Source organism: Boleophthalmus pectinirostris, unplaced genomic scaffold (genome assembly GCF_026225935.1).
Source record: "Boleophthalmus pectinirostris isolate CB_2022bp ecotype Guang Dong unplaced genomic scaffold, ASM2622593v1 HiC_scaffold_14, whole genome shotgun sequence".
In the NCBI taxonomy this organism is placed as follows: Eukaryota; Metazoa; Chordata; class Actinopteri; order Gobiiformes; family Gobiidae; genus Boleophthalmus; species Boleophthalmus pectinirostris.
This window is the reverse complement of record NW_026571047.1, coordinates 10,171,214-10,197,355: the sequence shown is the minus strand read 5'-3', so window position 1 is coordinate 10,197,355 and position 26,142 is coordinate 10,171,214. Positions and strand designations below refer to the sequence as shown.

The following is a 26,142-nucleotide window of genomic DNA, read 5'->3' as shown; positions in this document are numbered from 1 at the left end:
CGGTGGAGGATCTGCCACCTGTTAGTCAGAGATGTTATTGCTCTGCCTGAAATTTTTCATCATTTTCCGCTTACAGTAAGAATGCATTTTCTTCTATTTTACTTTTTAGCAATATAAACACCTGTAATTGAATATATGCAAGATGGATATGTTTAACGGGACCATATTATGATATTTTCTGATCTGTTATAATGTTGTTTCCTTATCAAAAAGCATACTGGGAGTTGTGTTTTGTTTCGCTCACATATGTTTAACACACAAACCCTGCATATTTAGGCTGAATTCTTCTAACCAGCCTGAAAACACTCTGGTCCACCTTGTGATGTCATATGCTTATACATGCGATTATCTTCAGTGTGTTTTTAAACTCCATACACCTTTACTAAAATCATTTGGATAATTTCAGCTCTGGAATTGCCAATTTATTCTAAATAAAAGGTAAAAGGGAGCTGTTAACTTGAAAATGACCACTTCATAACATCACAAAGTGGACTCCAGATATGTTTTTGAGGAGGTAACAACATCATAACACGGCTTAAAGCTCACAAGAGTAAATTTTGCATAATATCGGACCTTTATAGGAATACTGTGGAACATTCCAGACAAAGAAATAACTGCTAAAATCGCTAACAGCGTAGGTCTGTTTTCTGTGGTGAACAGAAAACTATGTACGCATGGTAAATTAAAATCAGGTATGACATGTCCAGATTGACAAAGCAGAAGTTGGTAAAAATTGACAATGTTTCCAAGACTTCAAAATCGATCAGTCAGTCCCTAATGGTAATATCAATATCACATGACATTTTGTTCAGTTACACCTGAAAAACTTGTGGAAACCTTGAGCCAACTAAACTTTCAGACATAAATATACAAGAACTACAGAAACAACAGAAAGTTACAGAGATAGCAAGCAATGATTCCACAACGCTATGGTTTTTCTTTCAATCTTAAAAGATCTATATTACGTAAAATTGATTCTTGTGAGTATGGAGCCATGTTAGAATGTTGTTACCTTATCATCAATATACCTGGAATTGTGTTTTGTTTCATTCACACATGCCGCTTTCCATCTTGAATATCATGAAGCGGTAGTTTTCAAGTTAACAACTACTTCTTAGATTTTGTTTAGAAGAGATTGGCAATTCCACTACTGAAATTATCCGAATGATTCTAGAGAAGGTGTACGGAGTTTAAAAACACAGTGGAGCACTTCCTGTATTACCACATGACATCACAAAGGTGGAACAGAGCTTGTTTTCTGCCTAAATATGCAAGATTTGTGTGTTAAACATGAATGAATGAAACAAAACACAACTCCAGGTATGTTTGTGATGAGGAAACAACATTGTAAATCAGAAAATAGTGTAATATAGGCTCTTTAATAACACCATATGCAAGTACATTAGATCAGCCGACACCAACCTCCTCACTCCCCTCATCAGGACAAAGCACCGGACCTTGGGGGACCGAGCCTTCCCCGCTGCCACCCCCTCCCTTTGGAACTCCCATAATCCATCAGGAACTCGGACTCACTGCAGCACTTCAAATCACATCTAAAAACTCATCTGTTCAAACTGGCATTCCCTCTATGATTCCCCCGTTTTCTACAGTGTCACTTTTTTTATTTGTTGGTAAAGCGTGTTTGAGTGTCCAAAAAAAAAAGCGCTATATAAGTCAAATGTATTATTATTATTATTATTATATTATTATTACATCTCAGAAATGTAAAGAAATATCCCTGCTTTTTACACATTACTGTATGAACCAGTATCAGGTGAAGGAGGGGTCAGTCTGAGGACGTACTCCCAGCTCCATCTCTGATAAGGTGTAAGGTACAGAGGAGCCTGGGGCTGTGCATGCAGATCTCCTCATGTGTGTGAAATCCACCCCCTGAGGCTAAACCTGAGATGAGATACCAGATCCCCCCTGCCTCGGTCCCTTACACACATATCCATGTAACACGGCGCTGACTATCTGACAACAACAAGGTCCTCTAGGGTTCTATATGGCCACATCCTCTTTTATGCTTTGTCCAATCGCAAATATGTGTAAGGTTGGAATCCCTCTCAGACTCACAAAGATGCAAAAGGAATGGTAAAGGAGTAGTAAAGGATATTTATATAGAAGCGACCAACCTCGATTAAAGGTTGAAGAGTGCACCGCTTTCTTGTCTCATGGATAGATGTTGAGACAGGCCTCTGCTTTGACACTGTTTAAATCCAGGCTCAAAACAGTTCTGTTTAGCTGTGCATATGACTGAAAGGTTTTCATTTTTCATTCCTCACTCTTCTGTCTCATTTAATGTCTGTTTTTACCGTTATGATGATTATGTATGTTTTGATTTGTTTTTTATTGTGATTTTAATGTATTTAATGTATTAAATATCTCTCTCTCTTTTGAATTTTATGATGATTATTTATGTTTGATTTGTTTGTATTGTGATTTTAATGTATTTCTTATTCTGTAAAGCACATTGAATTACTTAATGTATGAATTGTGCTATACAAATAAACTTGCCTTGTCTTGCCTTGATTTGCCTAAAAAGTTCCAAAATATGGTTACCTGGAAATCCATAATGCTATCTCTCTGTATTTTTTCTACAGATCACTATGAGTCTGATCTCCACGCCCTCCGGTGAATCTCAGACCTGGTCAAACAGCATTGTGCCGTCGGATTTGTGACATATTGGCTCATTGGTCACCTGTCATGTTTACAAAAAAAATAAATAAAATTCCTCTCACCTCAGATTAACAGAGATAAGTGCTTCACTCACTGATTTTGTAGAAATCACTGTTGCAATGTTTTTCAGCCCCCTGTGATATATTTTTTATTTATTTTTATTTTTTCTGATATGAGACCATGTGTGTCCCTGATTGGCTAATCCACCTGTCAATCACTCCCATCTGAACTCTGGGAGATTCACCAGTGACCAGACTCACATCTTAACAAACAATAGGGTATAAACGTTTTTTACCTTTTTAATAGTTGGGATGGGTAATATATTGATTTCCAGTATCAGTATCATCCAACTGATACATTGATACATGATACTGAAAGACGATATTGATATTTTTGCACCTTTTTTGAACAGACTCATGAGTAAAATATATAGACTGATTATTTGTTTATAACCTGTGTGCAGAAAATGAATGCGGTGTAATTCCAGCTCTCACAGATGAATGCTGTCGTTGTATCCTTGGGCAAGACACTTAACCCACCTCACCCCTAGTGTCTGCGTACACTGGTGTATGAGTGTGTGTGTGTGAATGGGTGAGTGGTTCCTTGTTGTAACGTGCTTTGAGTGCCTTGAAGGTCAAACAGCGCTATATAAAAATGTGACCATGACCATGTGACCGATGTGCCGCTGTCCATGCGGTTAACATGAAGCTGCTCTTTCTGTAGGAGACATGCACAGTAGAGCGCCAAGTGACATAGTCTGATAATCTCTCTGTACATGGTGCATCTTTAATTTCACGCAGCTAAAACCTGAAACAGTCTTCCTGAACATGTGAGACAGGCCTCTTCTTTGACACTGTTTAAATCCAGGCTCAAAACGGTTCTGTTTAACTGTGCATATGACTCTCTATTCATATTCCACACTCTTCTCTCTTATTTATGTAATTAATGTCTCTCTCTCTTTTTTCATTTTAATCTTTAATTTTATGATGATTATTTATGTTTTGATCTGTTTTTTTGTGAGTTTAATGTATTTCTTATTCTGTAAAGCACTTTGAATGACTATGTATACGAATTGTGCTATACAAATAAACTTGCCTTGCCTTTAATTTAATCTTTTTCATTTGGAAATCTATGTAAAATTTTTAATATATTCTATTCATGGGTTTCAGCTTCCTGGTATATGCAGCACATTTAAGATTTAAAGTGTCAATTGCTATAGCTCTATTTTTTGGAAAAAAAATGCCACCTTATTTTTTAGTGCCTTCACATAACTCGGAGCAATGTTTATAAAGTTGAAACAAAAATCTCAGAACCTTCTCACGCGAAAAGACTTCAAACCCCACCAGCTCTCATGCCAGCAGACGTGAGCGCGCACCTCCTCTCCTCAGCCTCGCCTTCTCCACATTTATCCGTGGGAAAAAAAGGCGGACGCGGTGGCACCCAGCAGACTCTGGCATCCGTCTCTGCGATTAAAATGTTCATTAACACCGGCCTGTCCAGGTGATGAAATCTGTCACGCCCCCCCTGCTGGGCCCACATGGAATCGCAGCGCGCAAACAGCAGATTGGAGCTCCGACCACCTGGCCCCACCTGCGCCAAGCCAGAACCCTCTCGGCTGCCAGCTAAATCAACACGTCCGGGGGATTCATTGTGGAGAATGCAGACCGCCCCTGGTGCAGTAAATGAGACACCGCCACACCTCGTGAGAAGGTAAACACCGGAGATCTGGAGGAGTAAAACTGCATATGGATAAACAGTGTGGGTATAGGTAGTTTGGAATTCTAGCTGCATTATATCAGACAATGGGTTTTAACTGTACAAATATCTGTCCTCTTAGAATTATATGGTTTTGTAAGGTTCTAGGCAGTTCTGAGATATTGAGGTTTAAGGTTTTGACCACAGATAGAGCACAAAAGAATCAGGAAATGGGGTTTTGGTCATAAACCGTGATAAAAAAAAAAGTGTACAGAAGGTATTCAACAAGAAAATAATAGCTACATTTTTACAAAAACATTAGATAGAACCTATAATATCAGAGGACAATATGTAAATTTAGACTAAAAATACTACCCAAATTTGAACCAAAGATGTAATCACAACAGATAACAGTGCAGGATTATGACTTCAATTTGACATAATGCATATGTTATGATGATCAATTAATCAACATTAAAGCGTAAATAACTTTACAGAGTAAGATTCTCCTGCTGTAAGGTTCAAGTTTGCTTAGGCTACGTTTATACAATGACGGTCTGAACAGAAGACGCAAAAGTGGCATCACGTCTTCACTTTTTTCCCACGTTTAGATGTGGAAAAAGTGTTTTTCGGGGAAGAAATCTGCATGTATACAGTGATGCAAAAGTGTGGAATTCGCTTGGGTATGCATGCCAGGTGGCTAAGTGGTGATGCTAGATGGTGATGTATGTGACAAAACGTGTACGTAACGTGAGCAGATCTGACCAGAGTTTTGCATCTTGGGCAGTGCAGACGGAAATGCTACAGCAGAGCGTATTTCCATTCTGGAGGGATGTTTCAGGTTTTTGAGTTTTTAAGCCCCCAAAACACCGTCAGCGTCTAAACGAAAGGCACTTCCGATAAAATATTTTGTTGATTTTACTCGCAAGCGCTGTCATGTAAACAGACAGACAAACCAATGACAGGTTTGTGTGGAAGCACCAAACTGAACCAAAAGAAACATGGAGACACCAACAGACGTTCTTCACCCTATTTTAGTTTATTTGTGGCAAATATGCAGAAGATAAGAGCTTTGTGCATTTATGGACAGGGAGGATATCTGTGCTTTTTTCTCAGCTAGATGTAACAAAAGTTTGATTTTTCAGTTTGTGTCAATTTTCCAATTTTCGCTTTCAGTGAGAGAAAATTATCAGAAAACTGATTATGTGCAGAATTCAATTCAGAGTTCCAAACATGAGTCTGTTATAGTTTAATAGTAAATACCAAAAAAGAGCTCAATATGTCTTTTTAAAATAAACAAACTTGTTACACTTGGGTCCCAGCAGTACTTTTCTCCAGCATATGTGGACAAACAGTCAAACCTTATGGGGGTCTTAATCAGGGTAATAGCTCGCTCCATAGCTCTGCATGTAAACCTGTGAACTTAGCTAGCGTGTGGGCACACTTCAGACCGTTCACATGGAGACTGACTCACGGTTGCTCTTTTACTGCAGGGCCTAGCGGGATGTAAATAACTTCGAAACGCCAAGCACTTACGCACACTTTAACAACAGTCTCATATCCACCTACTGCCGCTAATGCAGAGTTTAATTTAGGCTGAAACAGAGAGACGCACCTACACACACTCAGGGGGGACCAGGCTCTGCCAAAGAACAATTAAAACCGGAGTAGACGATGCATATGAGCACCAACGTTTGAACCAGTGGAAGAAAAATGAGAAGTTATTGTGACGTCTCAATCATTTACCGTTTAAAGGTCCTATATGATGCAAAATGGATTCTTGTGAGCTTCAAGCCATGTTAGAATGTTGTTCCAGAAAAACACACCCAGAGTTGTGGTTGGTTTCATTCACACATGTTTGAGTAATCCTGCAGTATTAGTCTGTATACATTTCTACAGCTTAAAATGCTCTGTTCCACCTTGTGATGTCATGAATGGTAGTTTTCAAGTTAACAGCTACCTTTTATCAAATGTTCAGTAAAGATTGACAGTTCCAGGGTTGGCATTATCCAAATGATTCCAGTGAAGGTTTATGGATTTTAAAAACACAGTTGAGCACTACCTTTCAGTTGCGTTTACACTGAAATGAATCACTGTATCACCATATCAGAAACAATTTGTGTCCAGACTCGTTGTTTCTGTGTTAATACTTCCCTATCCACACAGCTTTGCGCATATTTGTTTATGTTTTACAGAAATGAAACTTAAAACCACATGGCTAATTTGCATAAACTAAGTGCTCAAAAAACTGCTCACACCTTGTGCTCTGACATGGTCAGCTTCTGTTGGACTTAAAAAGGACATGACTATATGTGTTCTTTCTACATATACTGCATAAAAAACAAAACAAAACCACTACCTAAAAGGTGCACTTTGTAACTTTTCTATTGGGGTTCACCTGCTTGTTTCTATGGATATGTCATTGCTCTGCCTGGAATGTTCCACAGTATAACATTAAGGCATGACATTATGACATTATGACATTAGACATTATGGCATTCTGACTATAAGCAGGTTCGCCCCTCTCCACAGATCTGACTTGTAACTTGGTCTGGATTGGTCTCCATGAAGATAGAAAGGTTTAATCCCACACTGCGAAACATTCCAGACAAAGCAATAACATAACATAATAGAAAAGCATTTGACAGACCCTCCACCATAATAGTTACACAATGCACCTTTAACACCAGGCTTACATCACTCCCTCTAATAAGTACCTGACTGACCTGCTTTACCGCTCAAATTGCCCACACATCACTTCACGAGTAATCAAAGTCCATTCTGTGGCAGTGTGCACATCTGCTAGCTTGGCAACCACGATTCAGTAGCAGAATATATGACCATAGGACTTGTGCGCTCCCCCCAAGGCCTGACTGAGGCTGAGCTGTGCATATGAGTTCCACTAAGATCTCACTGTAGTGCAATGAAAGCACCCAAAGGTGCTCATTCACTCATTAGACCAACGGCAAAGCTTGTGTAGAGCTAGTGCTTCCATATTAGTGTCGGATGATAACGATACTCAATACCGATGCTCAGTACAGATATTTTCTGCACTCTTCTTGAACAGACTCATGAGTTAAAATGGACAGTGGTGGTTTTCAGATTCTCTGTTGTTTACATTGTACTTTGCTATAAAATATCCAAAAGGTAAATGCACAAATCTTGAACCAGATCATTTTTATTGGTAACTAGACTCAGAACAAAAATCAGCATTAAAACAATATGTGTTAGATATTACTGGGCTATAGAATCTTGTGATGTCATCTGAAATATGTTTACACAAGCATGTAACAATTCATTTTATATTCCAGTAAAATACCTTTTGTTGTTATTATTATTATGTTATTATTTGTACATAATAGAAAAGTTAATTTGTGATCTTTACTTCAACTTAAAGGTGCATTGTGTAACTTTTCTCATGGAGGATCCGTCAAATGCTTTTCTCCATGGAGATGTTATTGCTTTGTCTGGAATATTTCATAGTATGGTATTAAACCTTTCTATCTTTATGGAGACCAAACCAGACCAAGTTACAGGCCAGATCTGTGGAGAGACAATCCTACTTACAGTCAAAATGCCTGTTTTTCCACATATAATTGAATAAATGTAAGGTAGAGTTCTTTAATGTCATACTGTGGAACATTCCAGACAGAGCAGCTGATGGACCCCAAACCAAAAACTTACTAGTGCACCTTAAAATATCAGAAGGCCAAATACTGGATATCTGTATCATGTCAAAAAAAAAAAAAAACTTTGGTGAAGTCACATGCTGATCTAGACAGAAGTTGCTCCTTTGTGGTAGCCAGGCTGGCGCCACCTATTGCATCCACTCAATTTCATTTTTCTCCAGTAACTAGATCAGGAATTGGAATACACTAGATGGTTCACAAAAATCCCATTAGTGCGAGTTCGAGCACCAGCCAATCAGGGAAGACAAATATATTCCATGTTGGCAACGATTCCTGAGATCGAGGATTTAAAGCCGGAAGAAAGAGAATGTTTGGTGAATTTTATCAAGGGGAAAGACATTATTGCCCTTCTTCTTGCGGGGTATGGGAAAAGCGTAATATACCAGTTAGCCCTGTTAGCGGTGCATTACATACATCACGACCAAATAGCAGCAATTGGTTAAATTAAAAAAGTACCTGCCTACCGTGGTGCGAACGAATTTTACAAGGTCAGGCAGTTTCCACGAAGTGAAACTGGCTGATGAATCGGGCTAATTTTGTGGATCAATCCAGGAAAAAATGGGTAAAAGAAGTTTTCAGAACCTCCAACTAAAAACGTACATGGTGCCCCTTTAAAGTGCATTCTCACATATAAAATACTAGACCCCTGAGCTGAGCATATGAGTTTGAGTAAGATTTCACTGGAGTGCAATGAAGGCGCCCTGCTCACCTATTAGCTCAGGCTGCAATGACAAATGCGCTCATTGACTCATTAGCCCGGTGGCGAAGCCAGTGTAGAGCTAGCTCATCTTATTGGCTCCTAAACGGCTGTGTAATCCGTTTCCTTATATTGGAGATGAATAAGCTGCTGTCCACGCCGGATTTATTTATGGGGGGATTAAATGTGGACATGGCGACGGGCGAAGGGAGAATTAATCAAAAGCAGTCGTTCAGTCTGAAAGGGTGACACAGGTGGGTGATGCGCGAGCCCTCTGCGATGTCGTCTGTCAGGAAGAGAAATGCACGCAGATCAGTCAGAGAGAGCATTTGTTAAATCAAGTGCACTTCACGGATTATTGTTGAACACTTCTCTGAGTATAGCCAGTAATTAGTTTTACATATTACATTAGAATAACTACATTCCACTTTGCCTTAATAAAGCATGAGCAAAGTCTTAACTAATGTTTCATTAAGACTAATTAAAGGCCCTGCATCAGATTTTTCTGCATGTACTTGAACAAAAGTTGTCTTGCCCCAGGAAATGCTCAGATTTTTATATAGCGCTTTCTCACCTTAAAGGCTCTCAAAGAAAAGGAACCACACACCCATTCACACACACACTCATACATTAGTGTACGCAAACACTGTGGGCAAGGCGGGTTAAGTGTCTTGCCCAAGGACACAGCAACAGTATTCATCTCTAGGAGATGGAATCACCTCCAGCCTGTGGACCAGTGGATCTGATTGCTCTGCCAATGATGTTTATGTAGAGACCAAAACTCAATTGTCCAACCTTCAGATATTAGACAAACACTCACCAACTGATTTACGGTCCTCACATCAGTATAGATGTACAGTATTGCATAGGCTGATAATCAGGAAGTGTGCATTAGCATGCTACTTGCTGTTAACTTCACCGTTGTAGTAAAACGAAGCAATGGTATCGGAGTTGTTGTGAAAAGTGCTTGTAAACTCATTGTGCTGAATAAATAGGATGCCCTGAATGCAGGAGGAATAAGTTTGGACCACTGCAAACTTAAAAGCTTAAAATTAACTAGTTCTATTTTTTTCGTTTTTTAAGACAGTCAAAATCTGAAAAAGATCATTTTTTATTTTATCATGAAGTGGTACCCAGATCTGATTGCTAATATAAATAAGAATATGAAGCACTATATAAGCTGCATGGTGGTACTATTCAATTCAATTTTACCAGACTTTTTATTGAATTTTAAAATGAGCAAACACAAGATCTGCATTACGTTTTAAAAAGACAACCATCCCAGTATCTCCACATCCACATATTGTACCTACAGTACCTCATTTTGCACAATATGTATTCCAATAACCTTTATGATTTTTTTAGGTTGGTTTTCAATTTTGGAGTGAGTCACCTGAAGAAAAACATACATTTGTTGCTGGATCTAGAAGAAATCCGGGTCACAAGGTCAAGAGATCTATGGGAGCCATGTTTTTATGATTTCCTGTCTCATTAAATTCATCACTGCTCTGCAATAACAACATTCACATACAGAAGTGTTGAAAAATAGAAATATCCCAGAGTCGATGGCAGGAATGCGAGCAACCGCAATCCCATCCTCACCTCAGCTGAACTTTGACCCCACATCGATCTCGGTGAGTGTCTTTAGCGCACGTAGCTGGCACTTAAAGAGGTTAATAACTGCCGGTCTCTACATCGCCACTGGCAGGGCAATCTCATATATACACACAAGCATACACCAATTTCAACCTGATGTGGAAAGCTATCTAACAAAAAAATAGTAGTAGGTAGGTGTGTAAGTATTCCCCACTGCAAACGCGCCTGTGGGAAAAGCTGTCTGTCAAAATTCAGTGGACCATTAAACCGATCCTTGGGGAACCCCTTTCGGATATCAATAGGAAAAAACTATTTGGTTTAGCTTCTGTTCTGCAACATAAGCAATTATACTCAGTTAACTACCCAAATTTAAGGTAAGCATTGTAAATTAACAATAAGATCAATGTTTTCTTGCTTCAGGGAAAAACAGCCAGAAAAGTAGTGCTACATAGTAAGTCAATATTATCTGTTATTGGCGCTCTGAATTTCCAGCGAGCTTAGGAGAAAGGTGGAACTATCAATTGAAAACTGTCCAAGTTTTATGGGGAAGTCAAATAAAATATATATATAAATGAATGGAGAAAACTTAAGTAGCCGTAGGTTAGTAAGTAACAAAAATGATTTAATTTCTGTGTTACTAAATGTTATAAGCCCAATTTATAAGGTAAGGACTGCTTTGTGGGTGTCCTTTTAAAAATGTGCTCTCATATACTTATTTTTCAGACTATAAGTCGCACTTTTTTTCATGGTTTGGGTGTTTCCTGCAACTTATACTCCGGTGTGACTTATATATAAAAAATTACACACTGACAGCCGCGAGAGGGCGCTCTAGGCTTGTGTGTCAGTATCTGCTATTCCTATTACTCCTACAGAAAAAGCTGCTGTCCTGCTGCAAGTAGTGAAATATTCAGCTGAAAATGGTAATGGAGCAGCAGAAAGAAAGTTTGGAGTGAGCGAGAAACTTGTGAGGGACTGGCAGAACGAGCGAATGAAGAACACAGTGTTAGAGAATTTTTATGTTATAAGCATTTCTCATGTAAAGGTAATCATGATGTAGTATAAGTTATCAACATTGGCTTTTTGTTTTACTTGTTTTGTTGTGCTCAAGCTGTATCAGGTGATCTTGCTGATGCACCAGCTGACTCATTAAAGATAATGTACCGGGAGAAACAAATAGTAATGGTAAACATCAGGAGGTTAACACAGAACTCTGGGGAATTGCTAGAGGCTATCTACCACCTGGAATGTGAAACCTGTGTATAATGGGGGCTGTGTCAGTGGAAGCTTGTCAGTCATGAGATAACATGTGAACAATAGGTACTGTATTTAAAGTAACCTACTGTATGATAATTGTGTGCTCTACAATAAAAGGACGTTGGAGAGAAGAGAGCTTCAGTTAGGATGAGACAGGCAGCTCTCTTCTACTCCTTGCGCAAGTAAAACCAACCACTGTGTCCCTGGCGTGTTCTTTAATATTTGAGGTCGGGGTAAATTCCCTGACATACAGCTTCATGGCAACTGGGAGGATGCGCCATGCAACTTTCCTGGAAGTCACTGGATGGATCGACAAAGCCTGGACTTCAGTAACAACCGAAACCATTCTGTCTGGATTCTGAAAGGATGGAATATTTCTAACTGGAACTTATGCTGAGTCTGACGGCAGAAGAGGCATGGGAACTGATACGGAGTCTGACGCAGAAGAGGATGCAGCGCTCTGTTTACCTCCGGAGGTCACGGAGTTGCTCATAAGTGACACCGAGGATGAAGAATTCAATGGATTTAGTGATTTGACGTGAGATAGAGAGTTTCATAAACTTGTTCTGTTCTGTTATTTATGCTATAGTTACCTGAAGAACTATTCATATGTGACGTTAACAGTCTGTTGTTCTCTGTTCTATTGTTATTACTAGAACTTGCCTTTCGAAATAAAATGTCGGCAACTTATATATGTTTTTTTCTTCTTCATTGCGCATTTTTTGGCTGGTCTGACTTATTCTCCAGAGCGACTTACAGTCCGAAAAATACGGTACCTTGTACATTTTCATATACATTAACCATGCTGAATGCTGTTAATACCAATAAAATAAATAAATAAATAAAAAAAATATATATTGCTGAAAAAATCTTGGATGAGAACCATATGGAAAGAGGAGCTTGTGACAATCGAGGTGGGCCATTCCTCTGTTATGGTTCAACATTTGAGTTAGTAGGCGGTAGCAAAAACTACAAACTTTTTTTTTTTTTCCAACACAAAATAAAAGTCGTCCGCCACCTGTTTGTCTCCATGGAAATGTTATTGCTTTGTCTGGAATGTTCCACAGTATAGATTAAACCTACAGTATCTGTCACGAGGGAGACAAACAGGTTACAGCACCACACCACATTACAGTTCAGCTCTGTGGAGAGTCACCCCTATTCACAGAAAAAAAATATTGTGTTTTTGACCAGTATAAACACCCATAATGAATAAATGCTAGATGGATATGTTTAAGTCATAACATGGAACATTCCAGGGAAAGCAATAACATCTCCATAGCGGACCCTCCTCCTTAAAAGTTGCGCAGTGCACCTTTAACATCATCATGTGGTCTTACATTCATTACAATAGACCATTCTAAAACAGGAAGGTTTATTTTGTTTAGTGGCAGGGCCTCACAGTTCAAATTAAACCATGTTTCTCTGTCATGGTTTAATATTAGAAGCATTAATGTAATGTAATACTGCAGGGACAAAACAAATTTAAATCATCCACAGATCTATTTGTCAAACAGTACGTAGTTACTTATACGGCTATTATAGTTTTAAATTAATGTCTTTTTCTTGCAGAAGAGTTTTCCTAGTTTAGCCTTCTTCTGAGAAACTGCAGAATGAAAATCAACAGTCAAATGTAATTACAACAAATGAACGAATCCGACTGGACAAAAACATAACAAACCGATGGGAGGGATTACATAACGCACAGCATGTTATGTGTACTTAGAGACGGCTCATGTGTGGAAAATCCTATTTAAGTATTAGCACATTTCTAAGCATAATATGTCCCATTTACGTGAAGTACTACTCACAGCGTTAACCCTAGGCTTCACACCATTCTTCTTGCCTTTATATTGAATCCTGTATACGCATAAGAAAACATACTCGAGTTATTTCCGCTGTTATACTTTCCCAGGCAGCGTGTAATAATGAAAAATATGGCGTACAATGTTGAGAGCTTGAAGGATTTTGTGGAACCCGGGGGGAAACAAACAAAAGCGGATTTATTTGTGCGTGTGAAAAAACAGCATTGGCTCCCAGGAGGTTTGCACTAAATCAGCAGCTCCTATACAAAAACAGCAAATGCAACAAAGTATGGAAGCATCAAAATAATAGGGTATTTAAAGGACAAATTATGCTAAATTGCCTTTTTTGGCCATAATATAACATTGTTCCCTCATCAAAAACATACCTGGAGCTGTATTTCAGTTTATTCATGCCGGTTTCTGTAATCCTCTGTGAAATGTTATTGTTGTTGAACACTTCTCTGATTAAAATTATACCACAGCTAACCCATAATCACCAGTCATGCAGGCCAATTACAATACAGTTTCCGCAGCATAAGTGGTTACATTTTACATATGCGTCAACACTTCAAGTAGCCTTAATAAAGTATGAAAAGATAATTAAACGGTCCTACATTACGCAAAATTGACTCTTGTGAGCTTTAAGCCATGTTATAATGGTGTTACCTCCTCAAAAACATTTTTTCATTCACACAAGTTTGAGTAATCCTGCATTATTAGTCTGTAGTCTGTCTACAGCTCCAAAGTACCAAACACTCTTTTTCCACCTTGTGATGTCATGAAGAAGTAGTTTTCAAGTTAACAGCCACCATTAACCTTGTATGTACTAGAGATTGGCAAATCCAGGGTTGAAATTATGCAAATGATTGTAGTGAAGGTGTATGGAGTTCAGTAAAACAGAGCACTTCCACACAAGGTGATTTCTGTTTGAGAGAAGAACACAATCTTAATATGCAGGGTTTTTCTGTTCAACATGTGCGAATGAAACAAAACACAACTCCAGGTATGATTTTAATGAGGAAACAACATTATAACATACAGCAGAAAATAGTATAATATGGGCCCTTTGACTAAAAAAAGAAAACCTAGTAGTAGAATAATACAAGGTTACTAACAACTTATTTAAGAGGTTAGGAGTTATGATAAAGGTATTTCCTGGCTGTAGGTACCATTTTGAATACTTTTCACTGTACAAAAATATAGATTTAGCCTCAGTAAATACACAATTTTCCACGATTGTTATGTCACAAGTAGAAACCCTGCACAGGTTTCAAAGGGACAGTTCGGAATTTTGGACATAGGGCCTTATTTCCTAGTGAGCCAGAGTGTTGGAGACGTGTGGAGACACTTTTTAAAATATTCCATCCAGTCTTTGTATTTGCAGAGATCACTAGTGCTAGGCTAGTGCATGTCAATGGCCATAGTTAGCCTGCCACTAAAAACAGTCTCACCCACTCCACAAAACACCCGAAGCAAAACTATTATTACGCAAGACTGTCAATGTGAATGTCTGTATTGATATAATAATTTTAGAAGTTAAACCAACCTTGCATTTGAAGGATTTATGTCAGAGCACCAACAGCGAGTTGTACTTCCTGATAGAAAGCTTGTCAGCGGTGGACTGATACATGAGAAAATAGTCCCTAAACATACGACGATTCATGCGATGCAAGGTTAGTTTTATTGCAAACATTATTCTATCAACACAGACATTCCGAGCTGTCCCTTTAAGTCTAAAAATCATTGCTAGACTAAACATTTCTGCCATCAAATTGTGTTCTTGCATGCTTAAATTAACATATCTGGGCAGATTCCTAATGGTGCATGATGGAGGATCCGTCAAATACGCTTCTCGGTGGAAATGTTATTGCTTTGTCTGGAATGTTTCATAGTATTGCATTAAACCTTTCTATCTTCATGGAGACCAAACCAGACCATGTTACAGGTCAGGTCTGTGGAGAAGCAACCCCATTCACAGTTGTTGAGTTATTGCCTGTAATTGAATGAATGTAAGATAGAGTTGTTTAATGTCATACTGTGGAACATTCCAGGCAGAGCAATGACATCTCCATAGAAACAAGCAGGTGACGGACCTCCAACCAAAAAGTTACACAGTGCACCTTTAATTAACTTACTAGTTTTTCCCCATTGCACCAAATCTCAATATGGGGAGCACTGAAGCTTTTAAGTCCTAAAATATGAAACGCCAAAGCAAAGGAACTCAAAAGCATGTTTAAAAGCTCATAACAATATAAACAGAGTGTAATGTGTGACTGTATAAAGGAGTGTACAAAATAGATCCCAGTGAGGCACATTAATCAAAGGTTTGGGGCCATTAAATACAGGCAGAAGGGGAACCAGCGCAGATCGATGGAAACACAGAGGGGACAATAATTACCGCTGCTCTAGGAAGGGAAGCACAAATGTCTTTAGTGGAATGTCAGTAGAGTTGACAAGAGACAGAGGAGTGGGAGAAATACAAGAGGGAGATCGTTATGAAAACAAAATCATATAGGTGATGGAGAACAACACTGTTTGAGGATGATTTGAATCCAGTAATGTTTTAACAATATCGTACCATGGCCAAAAATACAAACTCTCCCCCAGTTTCACATTCAGTCTTCACTATCAAGTCACTAACATATCGCTGAACGGATTTTGTTCTGGTTGAGACTGGAAGGGCATCTGTTTAAACATGTGTGATTGAAACAAAATACAACTCCAGGTATGTTTCTGATGAGGAAACAATATGAATCAGAAAATAGTGTAATATGGACACTTTAAATAAATATGTTTTAGGATAAGTATAGGATAACGCAATAGTTCAAAATAGTACACTTAATAATCAAGTAAAGCTTTAACCAGTGTATTAAATCGTAACAGCAGCAGTGGTGGAACATTACTATGCAGTACTTACATACATTACTTTAATAGTTAATAAATGTATTGTACTGTACTTAAAGTAACTGGATTGATAAGTAAAAGCATTTTTTTTATTATTGACTTGCTGAAAGGTCTGGGGAGTTATTTTTTTACGTGTTTGTAATTTGTGCAAACTATTATATTATACAAGGAAAAACAGCTGGAAATAAGTACTGATTAAATTGTTTCTACTGAACAAAATTCACCACAAATCTTGATCAAAATTACTACATTTGAAGCCTTATAAGACCTCAAAATCTGCGTGAAATACTTTAACTTCTTACTCTTTAAGTGCATTTTTAAATGGGTGTTTTAATACTTTTACTTTATTTTTTCAAGTGATACTTACAAAGGCAAAAGACCTTAACTTGCCATTGTGTGAAACTGAGAAAAATACCTGTTACGCCATTCTGCCATGGTTTCTCATATGGTATTGGATGTTACGGTTGTCACAGCCCTTTATTTTCTCGTTAAAACAATCAAACTGGCTCATGATATTTATTCACATGATAAAGGAGGTCTCAAATACCCCCAAAATGACATTAACTCATATTTGACCAAACATGATGTTGCGGCGTTCTGCCTTTGTAGGGCTGTTTTACTTGAGTATCTTTTTGCTCCGGTACCTGTTCTTTTACCTAAAGGTGCATTGTGTAACTTTTTGGTGGAGGGTACATCAGGTCAGGAATCGGAATACACTAGACGGTTCTCAAAAACCCTGGAAGTGCGAGTTTGGCCGCAAGCCAATCAGCGAAGAGCCATATATTCTGTGTTGGCAACGATTCCCAAGATCGAAGATTTAAAGCTAGGGGTGTAACAATATAACAGTACGATATTTTCACAATATACATCTCACTGTAGGATATTTATTGTGATATTTTTGTGGAGGCTAAACAGCTAAAACTGTGAATATGCTTCTTTTTCTTCTTAAAATGCCTTGACAAGACTTAATCCAAAGAATTAAGACTTAAAAGTGCTTTCAACTGTTATTTCTTCATGTAGTTTACACTGAAATGGAGCAAAGGATCATGGTCTATGTAGTTCTCTCTGTTTTTTTTTTTTTTTTGCTGTTGCTGCACCATAACTCTTAATTTAAGCAAAGAGACTTGTAATTCAATATATTGTGATGGTCCACGATATTATTGATGAATCAGGCTGTCCGTCACCTGCTTGTTTCAATGGATTTATCATTTCTCTGTCTGGAATGTTCCACAGTATGACTTTAAACAGCTCTACCTTACATGTATTCAATTACAGGTGTTTTATAGCTCAAAAATACCTAGAAAAACACACATTCTGACTGTGAGCGGGGTCCATGAAGATAGGAAGATTTAATACCATACTGTGGAACATTCCAGACATCTCCATGGAGTAAACATCTGACAGACCCTCCACCAGAAAAGTTACACAATGCATCTCCAAGAAACCAAATGTAATATTTCTTCCAGCACTGAACAGCAGTAGAATTATTTGCACACACGGGATACGACACAATTGCTCCTAGTTGCTCCTTTGGTGAAGCTCACGTCTTCGCGCTATCACAAGACTTCCAACATATCCGCTGACAGCACATAAAGACTGGTATCCCCCATCCCAGATTTGTCCTCCGCCATTATCCCATGTCCCCATACTGCCGGGAATGTCTGTACTTCAAAGCGCCGAGCATCTACGCACATCATTAGCGAACCGAAGAGCGGAGCGAAAAACTGGGATGAAATCATTTAGACGGGAGCTGCGCATAGGAATTACTACGCCTGTCAAGAAACGACGGAGACAAAAAAGGAGGAGAGGGGAAAATCGGGGAAGGTCTAAGCGATGACGAGTGGAAATGTCAACAGTGATGGGGAATGATAACGCTATGAGGGGCTTTGATTGGAACAGCGGGATGTGGCTATTTCCTGGTGGTGTAGGTTTTTTGCAAAGCGTGGGAAAGACGGTGTGGAATGAGGTGCCGTCTTGTCTTCAGGAGATGTCAGGTAGAATGTGTGACAGGAGGTAATTATCAGAAGAGTGAGATGAGAGAGTGCCATGTAGGGTGTGTTAAACAGGGGTAGGTGAAAGGTGCACGGGAGTTAACAACTGAAGTCAAGAAAAAAAAGCATGAAAAAGAAATGTAGAGGTATAGTTAATTGGCCTTACCAAAGCAAGAACAACAAAGGAAATTCGTAATGAACATAGTTTATTAAAAATGGTTCAGGATTAGTAACTTCTAGGGATATCCAAATCTCTCAGTATTCAATATTATCACAATATGCATCTCACGGTACGATATTTACTGCGATATTTTGGAGAGGGTAAAACAATTATAAACAGGACACTTTTTTGCTTTTAAAATAGCTTCACAAGATTTTGTTGTGAATTATTTCCATCATAATCCCAGGAATTCAAGTAAAAAACATATTACTTCATGTTGTCTGAGCTGAAATGAATCATGGGATATGTAGTTCCTGATGTTTATACGCTGTTGCTACTATAAAACTTGCTTACTTGCTTGGTTGCTTAATTCGATATGCTGTGACAGCCCACGATATTATTGTGAGACTTTTGACGATACAATATCACGATATTTTGATTATTGTTACATCCCTAGTAACTACTTAATGAAGGGTTTAGGTTAGGAGTTAAAGGGCCCAGTGTTGGGAGTAATGCGTTATAAAAGTTACAAATTACTGTAATACATTGGTTTTTGCTGTAACGCAGAAATGTAAGGCATTACAGGGAAAAAAATTGTAGTATTTTTCTCAGTATAAATGTCAGTAACACGCATTACAATGTATTTTTAATCTGGATTGAAGTGGTGGGTTTATCTTTTTTTTTTTCATACAAATTCACGGAGCTAACCCGATCACGTTTTGCAGAAACACTGCTCCATGAGCTAGATTCCACGTCCTAGTCCGAGATTAGTCCTGGTTTAGACATGGATTACTCTTGGTTTAGTTCTGTTTAAGACCTGGCTTAATCCTGGTTTAGTCCTGGTTCAGTTCGTATATACAGCATTTTCACTCACTTAAAAGTAATAGTCGTGTAATGTCTTACATTTTAAATGCAGTAATATTGTGATGTAACAAATTACTTTGAAATGACATTACATTACAATTTTGAAGTAACTTGCCCAACAGTCAAAGGGCTTATATTATACTGTTTTCTGATCTATGTTATCATGTTTTCTTGTTTTTAAATTCCATACACCTTCACTAGAATCATTTGGATAATTTCAGTCCTGGAATTGCCAATCACTGCTGTCCTAAAGGTAAAAGGAGGTAGTTGTTAACTTGAAAACAACTACCACTTCATGAGATCACAAGGTGGAACAGAGCATTTTGAGCTTTGGAGATGTAGACAAACTAATAAACCATGATTACTTAACTGTGTAAATGAAACAAAAGGTATCTCCAGTTATATTTTTGATGAGGCAACAGCATTTTTACATAGCTTAAAGCTCTCAAGAAATATCTTTGTTAATGCTTTAATCAGGCCCATGTATATAAGCAAAGTGTCAAACCCCAGTTCAGATATATTGTATAAGCAGCTCTTTCGGTTAAAATATGACTGCTGTGTGCTGTTTGCATCTAATAATAAAATGTTTTATATTTAGATTGTCAGGAAGTTGCTTTACTGTGATAGCAAAACTCAAGCAAGACTGTAGTTCTAACGTATTACTACAATTGAGGTCACTCCCTAATGTTGCAAGAATTTCTTATGTTACATTAAGTTTAATCTTACAGTATATCAATCTCAATTTAGTATTTTTGAATGTGAAATTAGTTAATAAGTCATGAAAATCCCATTTACATAAATAAATTACTATTGACAAAAAACGTTAAACTTAAAAAGGAATGTCATTTTTGTTTTAATTTGATGTATAATATAGTGCTGTATCAAAATAAACACAAATGTTGAATACTGGAAAGAAAGTTTTTGTCCAATTCTAATAACTTTGTGAATTGAAATTTAGTGTTTAAACTAATTATTTTTTGCTAGCTTTTTCCAGTTTTTTTAATCAGTTTTTAGTATTATGATAGTGTAATTCTTAGCCGTAAAATAACAAACAACATCCCATGACAATAGCACATTATATTGTCAGTCCATTTGAGCAGATAACTTTTGCTTGTACGACAGAGCAGCATAATAGCTTTCTTTTAAAAGAAACTTTCATTCTTTGTACCAAAAATGAGCCCCTGCAGAATTGTAAAAAAAAAAAAAAAGTATTTTCAGAAACACGAGTTGTAGCTTAGGTGAAAAGTACAAGAATTTGCTACACACGTCCTTACAAAACCAAAGCGTTCACTGCAAAATTCTGGGATCAAGGCCACACAACATCACAGGATTTTTGTTAGCGCAGGAGAGAAACTGGCAATTAGCGTGGAAGTCCTTAAAACCAGGAGCAGAAGAAATAGACATGTGCCATTTTCAACAGATTCTGTGCCAGAATTCCCACATGGCACCTTAAAACTGGAGAAAACCAAAACAGAAAGGTATTACTTCCTTAAAATCGAGATTACACAAGACTACACTTCTCAAGGGTAATAAAAGACAAGATTTCAAATAACAAAGCTGGCAGTGTTTGCTAAGAAAGTAAAAAACTGTCTTCTCTTTCCACAGAAGGACATAGAAGTCAGAACAAGTGAGCTGCTAAAACTTAAGGTTTAGATAGTTGTTGACACTGCTCTAACTTGTCTAAAATTGTCAAAAAATTGTTTAAAAATTGTCACAATTATTTTTGGAGCTTAACCTGGACTTGACAAGGATAAACCACGACTACATCTAAATTTCAGTGGGTACAAAAATAAATAAATAAATAAAAATAGCAAGAACAGGCAGTGTTTGACTTTTTTCAGAACATTTTCAGAAGTATTGTCTGGGAACCTTGTTATTCACAGGTATCATGATAGCAGCTGCCATTCAAGAGTTTTGTATGAGGACTACCCACATCAAAATAACACAGTGATCACATCTAAAAAAGTGTTATAGCAATTTGCATTACATTCCTAACCCTGCGCTCAGACTGCACACGGTGCAGCTCTGGTCCGGTGGCTGCAAGTATTCTGTAGAATTACAAGTAATGAGAGAAGCTCAGAGCGCACATGTGCAGTCTGGAGGTGGCGCTTTTTTTGGATTCCATTTTTGCCGGACGCTGGCGCAACCGCAGCCACCACAGCCGTTTTCCCTTAATAAATAAATAGTTATCGCACAAACACATGGTCTCGTGTGTGAAGCCTTCAAAGACCAGTCCCACGCTGGAGCAGCAGCTGGACCAGGTGCAGTCTGAGCTAAAGGGCTAAAACAACACATTTCCAGTATGGCAGAAAAGGTTTCAAAGGTAGTCAAGTGTTTTTGAAACTGAGACATTTCAACTGCTATCCGGATGTCATTTTCATTTAAAAAGGTACTGGCCGAAGGAGTATTTATACTGCCCAAACATACATTATTCCTGCCCTAAAGGCTCATTTGTGCTCTACCTTCAAGACACATACATATACGTATAGAGGCTTCTGACGTCTACTGTGTTGTTCTGTCCGTCATTTGGCTCCTCAGATCTTGTGGAACCATAACAACGGAGCAGTAAATGTGCTAAACACTGGGGAGTAGTGATCACAGCCCAATATTTTTAAAAAGTGACTAGAACCAGCTGCAAAACAAATAAACACCTCCCTCACCTCATTTTGTTGACTCTTTTCCAACAGCTGTGATCTAAAAACTGCCGTGGGCGCTGCCATGCTTGTTTATTTGTTGCACTATTTCGTCAACGGTCAATTCTCAAACTGACTTTTACCTTCCTCTGGCGGTTTAAGAGAACACCGCATTAGAAACATTTGGATGTGTAAATACAGTGAAGTTTACGACGCATGGAATGCAATGATCTGTTTAAGAGCGAAAATGAAGCATAAGTGAGACTTAAGAGAGTCCAGATGACTTTCTCTACCTTGGACTGTTCCTGGATAAATGAGGGAATACGCTGAGTAGTAGCTCTAGCCAAAAATACAGCACAATACACCATTTCAATCTGCAGTATCTTTAGTTTAAACTTAGAAATCAAGACTTCACTTACCATCACTGCTTCCTTCTCTCTTCAGCATCTGTACAGCTCCCACGTACTTCTTGAGCTGGACTTTGAGCACCTCGTTTTCCCTGCGAACACAAACACAACGCCTTAAACAAAAGACACCCATGGCATTCTCTGGCATTATTAGAATCAGATTTGTGGAGCTGGAGATGTTTACCGGGTCGCCCTGACTGAGAGCTGCAGACGAGATAGTGAGTGTTTTGAGAGCTTAAACAAAGTGTTGGAAATAAATATTGTGGTCAGATGATAATAAGTGCGTGTCTGAAAATGTTAGATACAAATTGGAAGGGTTCATGCATGGTTGATCTGACTGTGCGGGGAATTCGCAGTTCTAGGAAAGACTACAGTGAAACTAAGGGAGATATTAAAGGGCACATTAAAATCCATTCGATATTTCTGTTTTAGAAGTTGCACACTAGTATAAAGGGCCCTTTTCTGATCTATGTTATAATGTCATTTCCTCATCAAAAATATACCTGGAGTTGTTCACACATGTTCAACACACAAATCCTGCATAATTAAGCTCTTCTCTCAAATGGAAAACACATCCATTTTGTAATGTCATGTGTTAATACAAGAAGTGCTCCACTTCATATACTTTCACTATACTATACTACAATTTATTTTATTTTTTTTTTTTTGCCATTTATCTCTATAAAAGTAGGATTCAGTTCAAAGTGCACATTGTAAACAAATTTAGTGTCAACATTTCAGAGAAGACTGAAATATGAACTGATAAACTAATACAAGAATCCCATGCATTTCAAAGCAGGTTTCTACAATAATACAGAATATAAATCTAAAATATTTTGTTCTTTGTAGAGGACATTCTATTATCCAAGTCCATATTTCTCAAACTGTGGTGCATGCACTATTAGGCGCTCTGGATTATAAGGTGCACTGTCATAGAATGGTCTATTTTCAAACTTTTTTCAGAAATAAACCGCACCGGACTTTAAACGAAACACAACAGTTAGATGGGTCAGTTGAACTTTGTTTGGCGCATTCACGGTGACTCTCGGCTTTGTTCAGTTGTGGCGTGTAGGGAGGGTGCTGTCTGGGACCGCTGGATTGTTGGCGTGCTCGCAGTGACTCAGTTGTTCAGTTGTGGCTAGAAGTGGCACATTGCACTCACTTTATCAGTTCGTTCCTCCGTTCAGTTCCTCGTGTTTTTCGCTGTCTGCTCAGTGCATGTTTGTGTGCGCTGCAGGTGGTGCGGCTTTGTAGTTTACTGAAGTCGTACTGGGACACTTGAGTGGATTCGTGTATAGGGCGCTCTGGATTGTGGGGTGTGCATTAGTTTTTTGATGGGGTTGGAGGCTTAAGAGCGCGCCCAATAACTCGGAAAATACGGTACCATTGGTGGCATGCGAGTTCCTTCAGGCCATATTTGGACAGCTCTTGTTTAGAACTCCAGTGGAAGTAATATATACCTGGTTTAAGCTTAGAATAGATGTTTTCTTTGGCGACTCTCGGTGTGAAAAGTTAGAGATAAGTTAAAGTTAGAGATAGAGTTAAAGTCTGATCTAAGTAAGTGCAGCCTTTGGGATTTGATCATTGTGTCAATAAACAGTGATGATGATTCAATGTCGATATGTATTGAGCATCCACAAATTACAATGATTTTTTTTTTTTTTTACATTTTTGTCATGGACTTAAAACAACCTGTGTATTCTCAGTCATCCTGTGAACTTTTAAACTCTGTCCACACAAATCATGAGCCTATTGTAGCTTCAAGCAGTTGTCACTTACATTTAACTCCCATTGTCTCCCTCTAAAACCCCCCCGCCCTCTCTTTGAAGCAGAGACTTTTCAGCTGTCTGCTTATCTGGCCTTATTCACTGTCAAAACCCAACCATTCGCGCTCAGAAAACTCGCCGATTCCACGCGACCATCCGGACATCGTAAAGCTATCTTTTGGTTACAGCCAATAGCAGTGACGGAGCATTTGCAGATATCCAGATAAACGGAATAGAAAAGAGTATTACAAAGGTTACGTAAGGGCCACAGTGTTTGCAAGCTAACCTTTTAATGACTCACTTACTCACCACGGACATCCATCCAACATTCATTTACATCGCCATGTAATTAATGATATAAGATACATATTAAAAAGTAAATAATTGAATAAAAAATATATTGATGTTACAAAATAATATGTATTAATTGTTCGAAAGAAGTACATTTGCTTGAGAAGTAACCATAGACTGTATAAAAAAGTGAACTAAGGGAGTGTGACATCATCCAGTCAAATGAAGCTCACAGCGCACTTATAGGAGCGAATTTGGAACAGAGTTTCCATATTTGGAATAGGAGTTTATTTACTGGCAAAATTAAGAAATAAAAACATCAGGATCATGTAGGGGGGTTAATATGAACAAGACCACACGTTACATTTTAAGACCAAAAGGACGACGCTCACTGCAGCAGTTACAGAGAGAGGGGTAACGTCATTTGGAGTTGATGGAGCCGAAAGCGCCCCCATGTTCACTTCCTATTATGGAACGCAAAAGTTAGAGGGTTAGTTATGTCCATTTATATATACAGTCTATGGAAGTAACTTGGCTTTGTTTACACACATCTTTAGTAGGGGTGAATGCTGAATGAAACTTAAAATAATGACCATGTATCAAAAATACACATTACCTTCCATCAGGCTGCGCCACTATCTATTGACAACATGCCCCCCGACATAAGCACATAGCAGTAATGAAGGTGTTCTGATGGCAAAAAATGCTCATAAGTCTGGCAATGATTTATGGCCTTGAAAAAAAGACAAAGACCTCTACCTGTGTCATCACAATCATGGGAAAATGTTAAACAATATAAAAAATAAATATTTTTGGAGGGGGCTCAAAGCAAGAGGACAGTTTTTCTACACATGTGAATGCAGAAGAACTGAAGAATGGTCAAATACAGAGGACAAATTTCACTCAGTATGACCAAGTTAACCTGATCGCAATGAGAAACTTGTTTAACTCCAAAAATATGTCAAAGTTTTGTCAAAGTACACCACCTACATAAGAATAAGAATTTATTGATCCACAGAGGGAATTATTCAGTTGCTTTGTATAAAATTATTGCTACTAAATCAATACAATGAAGGACAAAATAATTATGTAACTATCACTGGTAAATTAAAATTGAAATATTGTAAAATAGAGTGGTATATTATTAAAACAGAATGAAAAATATGTACCTATTATTGACATGCATTTTCTGTACTGTATAGATATTATTTGAAAGGACAAATGTAAACAGGAAATAAGAGTGGTGGAGACATTCACACTTTTCTAGTGAGGAGTACATATGCTTGATATTGGCTTTGCCTGGAATGTTTCACAATTTGGCATTAAACTAATCTGGGAGTTATACAATTAGAGGTGTTAAGGTCTAAAACCTGATTCTTATCTTATGCATTCTTATTGTTAGTGTCGCCAATTAGGGAGCAATTAGGGAAAATGATCGAATTGCAATTTTATGTTTAAATATAAGGATTTGTCAATTGCGTCCATTCAAATTGCGTTTTCGATGTGAGTCTCGTCTCTCCCAGTTCACATGGGTGTGATTGACAGGTGGATTAGCCTATAAGGGACATGCATGGTCCATTTGTATCAAAACAAACTGTCTAAGGAAAAAAACATCACTATGGACTAAAAAACACAGCAGATTTCTGTAGAATCAATGAGCAGGTAAAGGTGCACTATGCAACTTTTCTGGGAGAGGGTCCACCACCTGTAT

The 26,142-nt window shown here is 38.1% G+C and overlaps 1 protein-coding gene across 2 annotated transcripts in view; it reads right to left on the bottom strand.

Moving 5' to 3' along the window:
• Window positions 1-26,142, bottom strand: part of snx29 (sorting nexin 29) — a 255,528-nt gene that overhangs the window by 190,160 nt on the left and 39,226 nt on the right. For both annotated transcript variants that reach the window (XR_008631735.1, XM_020924162.2), the window contains exon 14: window positions 22,387-22,466. Coding sequence is in view for 1 of the 2 variants with exons in the window: in XM_020924162.2 (XP_020779821.1) it covers window positions 22,387-22,466 (80 nt within the window). In the remaining variant the exon portion in view is untranslated. The remainder of the gene's footprint in view (window positions 1-22,386; window positions 22,467-26,142) is intronic.